At 51.7% G+C, this 11140-nt stretch overlaps 1 protein-coding gene across 1 annotated transcript; it reads right to left on the bottom strand.

The window, feature by feature from the left end:
- Positions 1-2665: 2665 nt before the first annotated feature.
- On the bottom strand, positions 2666-10876 carry LOC104573690 (olfactory receptor 14A16). The gene is made up of 3 exons (XM_088529834.1): positions 10868-10876; positions 8262-8307; positions 2666-3642 (listed from the first exon to the last, which is right to left on the bottom strand). The coding sequence occupies exons 1-3, from the start codon at positions 10874-10876 to the stop codon at positions 2666-2668; spliced, it is 1032 nt and encodes a 343-aa protein (XP_088385960.1).
- Between the last annotated feature and the right edge of the window lie 264 nt (positions 10877-11140).

Below are 11140 nucleotides of genomic sequence, written 5' to 3'. Positions count from 1 at the left end.
AGAAGGTGCCTCTTGTGTGCCCTCGTTGCCAAGAAGGCCAATGGGATCCTGGGATGCATTAAGAAGAGCGTCTCCAGCAGATCGAGGGAGATGATCCTGCCCCTCTACTCAGCCCTGGTGAGGCCACATCTGGAGTATTGTGTCCAGTTCTGGGCTCCACAGTATAAGAGGGATGTGGAGCTGCTGGAGAGAGTCCAGCACAGGGCCACAAGGATGATGAGGGGCCTGGAACATCTGCCCTGTGAGGAGAGGCTGAGGGAGCTGGGCCTGTTCAGCTGGAGAAGAGAAGGCTAAGAGGGGACCTGAGCAGTGTCTAGAAGTACCTCAAGGGAGGCCGTGAGGAGGATGGGGCGGCCTCTTTGCACTGGTGGCCACCGACACAACAAGAGGAAACGGCCCCAAACTGAAGCACCAAAAGTTCCACAGGAACTTAAGGAAAAATTTTTTAACAGTGAGGGTGCCAGAGCCCTGGAACAGGCTGCCCAGAGAGGTTGTGGAGTCTCCTTCTCTGGAGATCTTCAAAACCCGCTTGGACGCAGTCCTGTGCCACGTGCTTTAGGTGACCCTGCGTGTGCAGGGGGTTGGACTAGATGATCTCTAGAGGTCCCTTCCAACCCTAAGCGTTACATGATTCTATGATTCTTGGCTAGGAGCACAAGAGGGATCTTGATCATTTTTTCTGTCTAACTTTTAAGGAAGAGTAAATTTTTACATAAGCATTATTTTACATGATTCTTGGTTCTACCAATTCCTTTGCCCTGTTACAGTGTGAATTAGTTCTCTGTGAACCTGAAATGTGCCTTTGAGGCTGATTTTGCACTTGTAGTGTAACCTTTGCACAACCTTTGTTCCTCTGGCTGGATTAGACTGCTTTCTTTGCAGCACTTCTGCTTTATAAGAAGAGTGGGGCTGCGGAAGGTCAGGTGAGATGTTCTGCTTGTGGGGCACATGGCCTTGCATGTTGTTTCCTGTAAAACTAGAGTATAATATAAATTTCCTTCACAACCGGCCAATATATTCCTGCAGTGGAAGGAGGAATCTTCTTCCGGGAAGAAGATAGGGTGTGATGGACCACAGTTCTTGCAAGGAAAGCAGAAGGGTGGGACTGTAGGGTCGACCTTGTTTTAGATAAGCTGCAATACCACTTGAGTGGATCAGGTAACCACCATCTGGCCAACGAGGCCTCCTTTTTGCAACCCGCCCCCTCGGGCCCATTCTTTCTAGCTCTAGTCGAGCTCTGAATTTCCTCTCTCCATCCCTGCTTGCACAGAGCAGGTCTTGATGCTCACCCGGAGCAGCCTGTCCCCTCAGCGTGGCAGAGGGGGCTGCCCTCTCCCACCCACCCTGGTGATGCTAGACCCACCTCAGCCCAATCCTGAACAGCTCCAGAGCAGCCCTGGAGGAGCTGGAGCTGCCTCGGGCCCCAGGGCAGTCTGGAGGCTGAAGGGTTTGACATGGGGCACAGCTTTTGTGGTGCTGGAAGCAGGAGGAAAGCAGGGGAATTAGGGCAAAGACTCTGGTTGTTAGCTTGCACAGCTTTGGCTGTGGCCAGGAGATGCCTTTCTTGAGGCTGGTCTCCAGGCTTCAGTGGATTCCAGCTCGAGAGTAGGAGCACCAGGATCTTCATGCAGAATGAACTTCCAGTGCCTCTAGATCAGGGGATGAAGCGAAAGAAGTCACCGAGTTGCAGAGCAGTTGTGGTGAGGAGCAACCTCTGGAGTTATCCAGTTCACCTCCCCCACAAACCTGGGCTGCTTAGAGGTTTCCAGTCTTGTATAACCATTACTAGGCTGTGCCTGACCCTCGTTAACATCACAGGGCAGATCCCCTTTTATTATGGAAATGTTATTCTGGAGGTCAACTGATGGTCTAAGGGAGCCCAAGAACTCATCCTGCCTGTTATTCCAAGCCACATGGACATGGAAACACAACCCTGTGACCCTCAGGTTATGAGAACTGCTGGACCATATCCACAGAATAGAGCATAGAAGGACAGCATGGAAATGAAGAGAACAACTCTATAAAGAGAAAGTCCTGATGCTCTGCCAGGATGTGTCCAGGAAAGCTGCAGCCCCCACAGGAAGGCTGCTGTCACTGGGCATGACACTGTCAAGCACGGTCCTGTCCTCACAAGCTGCTGTCTGAGTGTCCCTGCCACTGTCCCTCCATTTATAGTGTTGGGAGTTTTGGAGAGGGAAGGGATCAGCCCATGGTGACACGTGGCTGTCACCCTTCCAGAAGAGGGTTGTAAGATGACATGCTGACTGTCCTTGAAGCAGCCGAGCTCTCCTAATGGACATGGGACTGTTGGTCTCACCCCATCTATGCTTGTCTGAGCCGAACTCTGTGCCCTGGAGCTCCCTTGATGCCAGAGCAGGAAGAGACACTGCACAGGGAAACTCTCCTCACTGCACTCAGGGACATGACACCTGGGGGAGCTCTGACCGGCGGGCTCTGAGGTTGCTCCTCTCTGCTGGTGAAGGGGGAAGCAGGGCCTCCTGCTTCAACAGAGTCTCTGGAGAAGATATAAATGAGAGGGATTTGTTTATTGAATGCATCAGAAAAAAAAATAGAGAAAGAAAGGGAGAAAGAGGTGAGGAGAGGAGAGGAGAGGAAAGAGAAACAGCACAAAGCCTTGATGCCTGACAGTCTGTAACTGGCGGGGTTATTGTTGCAGACATTGGACCCACGTAACCAGTTTCCTCAGTGCGTCCTTGAGCTCCTTGTTCCTCATGCTGTAAATAAGGGGGTTCAGTGCTGGAGGCACCACAGAATACAGAATGGCCACCACCAGATCCAGAGCTGGGAAGGAGACAGACAGGGGCTTCAGGTAGGCAAACATTGCAGTGCTGACAAAGAGGGAGACCACAGCCAGGTGCGGGAGGCACATGGAAAAGGCTTTGTGCCGGCCCTGCTCAGAGGGGATCCTCAGCACAGCAGTGAAGATCTGCACATAGGACACCACAATGAAAATGAAACACCCTAAGGCTAAACAGAAACTAACCACAAGAAGCCCAACTTCCCTCACGTAGGAGTCTGAGCAGGAGAGCTTGAGGATCTGTGGGATCTCACAGAAGAACTGCTCCACCACATTGCCTTGGCAGAGTGGTATGGAAAATGTGTTCCCAGTGTGCAGGAGACCGTAGAGAAGGCCACTGGCCCAGGCAGCTGCTGCCATTTTGACACAAGCTCTGCTGCCCAGCAGGGTCCCGTAGTGCAGGGGTCTGCAGATGGCAACGTAGCGATCGTAGGCCATGACTGTGAGGAGATAAAACTCTGTTGAAAATAAAAAAAGGAAGAAAAATATCTGTGTGGCACATTCTAAGTAGGAAATGTCTCTGGTGTCCCACAGGGAATTGTGCATGGATTTGGGCAGAGTGGTAGAGATGGAGCCAAGGTCGAGGAGGGAGAGGTTGAGAAGGAAGAAGTACATGGGGGTGTGGAGGTGGTGGTCGCAGGCTACAGCTGTGATGATGAGGCCGTTGGCCAGGAGGGCAGCCAGGTAGATGGCCAGGAAGAGCGAGAAGTGCAAGAGCTGCAGCTCCCGCGTGTCCGCGAATGGCAGAAGGAGGAACTCTTTCAGGGAGCTACTGTTGGACATTTTGCTCTCTCCAGGCTTTGTAGACTGTTCAAAGAAGAAAAGACATTGAGACGTTATGACAGACTTTTTAAGTAAAATAGCCCCCAGATGTTCCAATTCTCATACACTGCCCATGTGGCCTCTCTTCATCGAGATCTTTGTGCATCTCCTTTGCTTGTGCTCCAGTTTGGGGTGGAGGAGTATGATGGGAGGAGCAGGGACATCTCCCCGTGGCCTCCAGAGAAGTCTGTCCTGCTTTACAATCGTGGGAAGGGGGCATCAGGGGTGTTGAGCTCTGAGATTCATCCTCTTTCAACTGAAATCCCCTTGGTTTGTAAAAGGGTTTTTCAGTATCTACACCACCACTTCTAAAGACTGGCTGAGAGCACAGTTTGGGGATTTTTGACATTGTTTGAGATTGTTTGATTGTTTGACATTTTATGAGATGCCTCTCTCACCCCCGCGAGATGTTCCTCAGAGGAAGAAATATTCATCATTTCTGTCAGGAATCATGAGAAAAAAATGGATTGTCATCCTGTGCACAGTGAGGACAGCTCGTCTCTCCTTGATTCCAGGTGTTGTGTGCCCACACCTCTTTGAACTGCATGATGATCACCTAATAAGTTGCCCTAAAAAGAATTCAGTCCCTCCTAAGAGCAGGCGAGTCCAGTTTCAAAACCGCAAATCTCCAACTTCTCTCCCTTTCTCAAGGCACCTGAGGGAGGTCTCCAAGCTCCACTTCTAGCCAAGAACATGCAGGGCTCTTTTCAGATGCCCATATGCAGTTTCCAAACAGTTTTTTTCAGTCTCAGTCAGTAACAGATTCTTCAGAGGTCTCCTGGACATCACAGAGATGTCAGGAGTCAGCTATGTCCCTCCTGAGGGCACCTCCAAGTCTGTTAAGACATTACAGGGAAATGGTCAGATGAAGTAGCCTTGAAGATGGACTCTGCCTGAGGGAGAGTCAGCTCAGTTCCTAACCCCATGGACTGCATTTCTTCGAGCTGCACAGGTTAGAGGAGACTGGAGACACCTCATCTCCATGCATATTCCTCTCTTCCACAACTTTCAGTGCAGGTGTTTGAATCTCAGCTGAAAACCCTGCAACCACAGGGAGTACAAGAGAAGAACAGGAGCAGCATGGATAGGAGGGAAAACAAGGAGAAATCCTGTGATCCTTCTGCTGAAGGAAGCAAGGAAAGAGAGGCAGAGGGGCATTCAGGAATGCCTTTCCCTCACCTATATGGGCATGCCACCTCACAGATGGTGACATTGCAGGCAAGGCACCTGAAGCCCCAGTATCAGGCAGCAGGAAATGTGCCCATAGCAGGAGGGATGCCCCTGTCCTTTGCCAGAGATCTGGCTGTGGTGGAGTGGGCTGATACCCTGGACCCCAAGACTGTCAGCACAGAGAGGCTGCTGGGGGGCAGAGGAGACGTGGCAGGGCTTGCTCAGAGGAAGGTGTCTGCATTGGAAGGACTGAGCATGACTTCCCCAAGTCCATTCTCCCATCATGGTGGGCATTTCCCTCTCCTTCCCTGACCATCTCTGCTGCCCACAGCAGTCCCTGATGGCACCCTACTCTGTCCCAACATTTTTTCCCTGTCTGTGCTCACAGGGAACATCAGTTTTGTGTGCTTAGTTCTGCCCCACACAGGCCTCTGGGGACAGGGCACTGTCCAGGGGCATCGCTGTGCAGGCAGTTTGTAAGAAGCAAGAATCATAAACACCACAAAAGTGATGCTAATGCTGTCTGCAGGCTCAGGTGGGTTGAAGGGTCTCTGTAAAGTTTCTCACAGACCTATTGATCTCTGAAAGGGAAGGCTTGAGTCCCACTTCCTTGGCAAAACAGAACACACTCCTCTTTTCTCCCTGCGGCAATTAGGGAGACAACTGAAAATGCAGGAGGAGGAAAGATCGTGCCCTTGGAAGTAGCCCTTCTCTTGACCTTCCTCTTGAAAAGACTCCTCAGACATGTCCTGTACATGAACAAGGTGAGCAGACTTGACTGAGGCAGCACAGTCTCAACAGGAAGATGATCCTGGCTGATTGGGAACCAGTCCTGTCACTCAGAGCTTCTCCTGCGGCACTGACCCTTGCAGGCAGCAGAGTCACTGCTCTCGGGGCTCCTTGGTATGCACTGATGCTGCTCTGATTCAGAAACCTGAGACACCTATGTGCACACCCAGCACTTGACGCCCCTGCAGCAATACCTGGAAGAAAGGAGCAGTGTGCCCTGCCCTGTGAAGGTGCATCAGGGAATCCCTGAGCTGGATCAGCTCCTTCTGCCATGCCCTGCATACTCCAGGAGAGAGAAGTCCTATCAGTCATGGGGTGGGATGGGTTCAGAAGATCCCTCCAGGAACCTCAGCAGCATTGCCCTGCAGCCAGAGACTTACCACGCAAGCAGTTGTGAAGATTTCTTCCTTCAGTGAGCTCTGCTCTGTCCTCCCGCTCCACACTGCCGTTCCCCTCTCGCTGCCTTCTCTCCTCTGCTGTCCGCAGCAGCAGGCAGTGCCCGCAGCCCTGCTGCTGTTGGCACAGGAGCTGCTCCTGCACTCGGCTGTCTCTGGGCAGTGCTGCTAGGCTGCCATGAGCTGCCTCCATCCCAGGAGCCTGGCCCAGCTCAGGAGCAGAGGCCCAGCTGAACTCACCAATTTCTCTGTCCCTCGTGCTCCCTCCTCCTGGGAAATGTGCACTGTAGTCAACTAAAATAATCCCTGATTGTCTCTCTGTAAACACTAGGGAAGATTGGTGTCAGCACTGTAGTTTGTTTCATCACAGCATGGTTACTTGGAAGAGCTGAAAATGTCCCACTCGGGAAGCCCCTCTTCCCAACTCTTAGCTAGGCAAGCTAAATGAATACAAGAATAGAGCTCACTTTCCCAGTGTTCAGGTATTGGTTGATGTCACCCAGTTTGGGATTCTCAGGCTGGTTTAGAAGACCCTGGGCTGCCATGGTATTCTGTGGTGAGCTCCACAGCAATGCACAGAAGGTGGAATTCCCCTTGCCCAAGCTGAAGGGCAGGGCACAGCAGGGATGCCTGGATGTGAGGTCTTGCTCTATGCTCCCAATCACTGGTCGTTCAGGGTGGGTGTCAGCTGCACACACACAAACCCTTGGTGACACTGGAAGGGTCAGAGGTGGTTGAAGGCATGTGCCAGTGTCTGATTGCTATGATCACCATATCTACTTTCTTCTAGAGCGTGTGTTTGGACCAGGTAGGGAATTGCTTTGGTCCCCCAAAATGTTATCAGATGCCCACTGCTACCAGAGCTCTATTCACTAGGAAGCTGAGACACGAGCAGATGCTGACATTGAAACAATTCATTTCATTCTGTTCAGGCACTTGATTTACTGACACAGAAATAGGCCATGCTGGATGCCTGGGGCGTCCAGCACGGCCGCGTGTCTCTAGCAGATACACCCTATGACCTACAGGGTAAACGTGTCCCTTTCAAGTGGTTTTGGGCACTCAGGTTTCTTAACAGTGCCCACATGTCTGGATCCCACCACTGTCCTTCAGCCAAGTCCTAACAGTCTACAGCCAAGCTTACTTCATCAATGAGAGAGGCACATCACACCAAGGTCTCCACACCCTTCAACCCTTCTAGCTCTCCCTCTCTTGAAACTCTTCACACCCTTAGATGACATGAACAGGGCTTGGGGCTATGATTTCCTCAGGCTGTGAACTCACAGGCTGCTCAGGCCAAGGGACTTCTTCGCTGGCATCTTGTCCTTCCTGGAGATTGGTTCACCTCTGTCACAGGTCCCAAGGTAAAGCCCGCTCCCGCGATTCCTTCTGCACAGCCCAGGTCTGTTTCTCCCGAGGCCTCCCCTCCTCCTGGCCTGGGTGTGAATGGCGGTGCTGGGGCTGGGCCTGGGTTTGGGGCTGGGGCTGGGCAGTGCCGTGGGGACACGGGAGCCCTTGGCCATGGCGGGGGCAGAGCCTTGTGGGAGGGCCGGGAGCAGAAGAGGTGGTGCCAGGGCCAGCTGGGGCGGGCAACACCACAGGGCCAACATCGCCCTCGTGGGTACCCTCCCCGGCTCCCAGACTGCCCTTCATCCCTCTGCTCTTCCCTCAGGATGGAGGAGAGACCCCCCGGGTGGCCTCGGAAGAGGACAGGGCTCAGCAGGGCAGCAGCTCTGCCCCCGCGCCCTCCGAGGGCTGCGAGCCCCAGGCGACGCAGGGCCCGTGCAGCCAGGGTGAGTGCCGGGCTGTGGGATGGGGACCTTTCCTGCCCGCCCGCCAGCACCTTCCGCAGCCCGGCCTCGCCGGGCCCGGCACTGCAGCCCCACACTGGGCACCCTGCGCCCCGCGGGGCCGGCGGGAGGCTGCACCCAGGGGAGCAGCCAGGGCTGCTCTATTGGAGATGGAAATTTTTATGATCTGTAGAGTCTGTAGAGTCAAATAATTATTGTGTGAAACAAAACCCAGACCTTGGAGGAGAAATACTCAACTTTGATAATGCTCAGCAGAGGCCACCAACAGAGGAAGATTGTAACACCCAGGTCTCTGAACAGGAACAGAGAGCACATATCGCTTACATGTTATCCAAACAAACAAAGGAGTTCGTTAGCTCAGGAGAAGCAAGAACTGCTGTTCAGGCTGCTTTGCTGCCAGCCTGACTACAAAGCGCCGTCTAAGGAAGTTTGAAGACCAAATTCACTGTGAGAATGAGAAGGATAAGGAAAGTGGGACCACCACTTTGAGGAATGAGACCCCCTTCTGGAATGTGCACTTGCACAGTCTTAGAAGGGTTCTATAATAGGAAGGCGAAGATTTGCCTGCCCCTGGGCAGCCTTACATGGCCTTACTGGCCTTACATGACAGGATGCTCCAGGAATAAAACATGAGGCCAGGCTCAGGTGGGACGGAGACTCACAACATTGAGGTCAACGTTGTCTCCCACGGGGACACGCACTATGATTGAGAGTCTGCCAGCCTCTCCACTCCATTATCTTGGAGAAATGTGTGGTCTCATAGTTCTGCTGGCAATATTATTCAGTAAGTAACCGTATCCTATTCGTTTGTACTTGTACCTATGTTGTTTTGATTAAAGGTGTCAGTATCAGTAAGTCTGTCTCATCAGATGTGTTTTTATTGTCGAATCCGGAGCTCATCTGGCACACCTGCTCAGGAGCAGAGGCCCAGCTGAACTCATGAATTTCTCCATCCCTCGAAATAATCAACAGTGGTCCCTGTCTAAGCACTGAAGGAAGATTGATGCCAGCACTGCAGTTGTTCTCATCACAGAATGCTTATTTGCAAGAGGTGGAAACGTCCCACTCTGGAAGACCTGATTGGCATCTCTTAGCTGGGCAGGACACCTAGATGGGGACAAGAAGAGAGCTCATTTTTCCAGAGTTCAGGTATTGACTCAGATGAGCCAGTTTGGGCTTCTCAGGCTGGCCTAGGAGGCCCTGGGCTGGAGGGGAATTCACATCCTTCCCATGTGCTCTACAAAAGCACCCAGGAGGTGGGATTTCCCCTTCTGCAGGCAGAAGGGAGCACAGCAAGGCTGTGTGCAAGCAAGATCCTCCTCTATGCTCCCTTTAAAATCACTAGGGATGGAGGGGGAAAGCCAGTTGCTCACACAGAAACACATAGTGACACTGAAAGCGAGCGAGGTACTTGAAGGCATGCACCTACTTCCGTCAAGAGCATGAACTGGGGGACCAGGTAGGGAGTTGGTGACCTGAAAGGACACCAGATGTCCACTGCCACCTGAGCTCCTCTCACTAGGCAGCTGAGGCACACGCAAACACCGCAAGCACTTGATGTCAATCAGTGTAGGCACTTGATTCAGTGACACCAAAATAGGCCTGCAGGAACAGGTGGGCTGCCTGGGGTGTCCAGCACAACCCCATGTCTCTAGTAGATACAGCAGGGCACCTATGGGAAAACCAGGACCCTTTGCAGTGGTTGCTGGCAAGAGCCTAGGAAGACTTGGATTTCCTGACAGGGCCCAAACAACTGGATGCCACCACTGCTTTAGGCCAAGTCCTCCTTATGTACAGTCAAGCATGCTTCAGAAATGGGAGAGGCACATCACCCCCAAGGTCTCTGCTCTAGTCGCTGGACCCTTAACACCTTCTATTGCTCCCTCTCTGGAAACTCTTCACACTCTAAGATGATATGAAGAGGAAATGGGCTAATGGGGACCTCAGGCTGCCCACATCCAGGGACTTCTTCAGTAACTTGATGTTAAGCAGTCCTGTCCCACATGCTGATCACTGAGGGATGCCAGGAATAGCCAGCTGCCACTTGGCAGCACTGTACTGTTGATCACTGGTTTTAGCCTGATGCTCCATCCACCTGCCTTATAGTCCACTGATCCTCTGCAGATCAGTCCACAATTTGACTAGAAGGAGACTATGAGAAACCTTTTCAATGTTCATGCTAAAGTGAGAGTTCACAAAATCCCCTGCTTTGTCCTTTTGCACACAGGCATTCATCTTGAGGTGGAAGGCAACCAGGTTGCTCTGGGACGGGCTAACTTTACTGTTCTATCATGTCAGTAGGTGGTTTCACTAGGAAAGTCTCCTGGCTCCTGTCCCAGTGCTGCTCAGCTGCCATGGTTATTATTAGTTTTTCCTTGAACTCTCTTGAAACTCCCTTTGCTGCTGCTTGTCCTTGTTGTCTCTTGTCCTTTCCTGACCTTGGCCCCAGCCAGACCATCCCATCTGGTTTGACTGAGGGCAATCACAGTTTCACCTCTAAGAACAGCCTTGCTGGGGTCTTCAGGCACCATGCAGGCAGGCCATGGTGGTTTGATGGGGGGTAAAAATTGCTAAGAGATGAATCCCCTTGTGTTCCAGCCAATCCTCAAAGGTTAGAGGGACTAGGGGTGGCTGGACTCATCTCTTAATAGGGATATCAAATACTGTGGTAAAGATAAGATCGACTCTGGCAGTACCAGTTTCATCAACAGTCGATCAACTGTAGGTCCGATTGCCTTCAAAACAAGTACTTGGATTCATGAATAGCACAATTTATTCAAATGCAAGATTTGGAAAGCAGGTTTTGCATGCCAGTAGAGGAAATTCTCGACTACAGTGTGGGGTTCTTACCTAGTGCCTAGTGTACAAATGTGCAACCATCACTCAGACAGAAGATGGGAGAGGGCTCTCAGTCTCGAGGAGTCTCCTCAGGCAGTGTCCTGAACTGAGGGGAGGAAAGGGGTTCACCCTGTTGACTGATCCAGAAGTTACGATGGAGTCTTCCCTCTCTCCTCTTCCTTCTAAGTTCCTCTTCCTCCTCCTCCTTCTTCTTCCATTCTTACCACCCCCATTCTTCCTACCTAGTTCTTACTACCCTATTCTTTCTTCCTACTATCTCCCTTCTTAGTTCACCTTTTATATATTTTCTTTTACATTTAGGTGGAGTGACTATAGTCACACTGACTTTCGTTATTCATGTGTTTAAAAAAGTCTCCTGAGTTAATCAAAAATCTAGATAGCATGCTCAGTGAGCCGTGGTTGTTCCTTGGAAGCAGGTAACTTCTGGGATGGGGTTGTGTGTTGGTATTATAAGGAGATTCAAAGTCTATCAGAAG

The sequence above is a fragment of the Tinamus guttatus genome, unplaced genomic scaffold (genome assembly GCF_059628265.1).
Source record: "Tinamus guttatus ecotype Peru unplaced genomic scaffold, ASM5962826v1 Tinamus_guttatus_pri_ptg000350l, whole genome shotgun sequence".
In the NCBI taxonomy this organism is placed as follows: Eukaryota; Metazoa; Chordata; class Aves; order Tinamiformes; family Tinamidae; genus Tinamus; species Tinamus guttatus.
This window is presented reverse-complemented; position numbering and strand designations above follow the sequence as displayed.

Bases quoted from the DNA above. Each gene is read 5' to 3' on its own strand.
- LOC104573690 (XM_088529834.1), bottom strand. The intron at 3,643-8,261 runs CATTCTCACAGT...CGTCTCAATGTC, and splicing joins CCCACTTTCCTTATCCTTCT to TTTTCTTCTTTGAACAGTCT.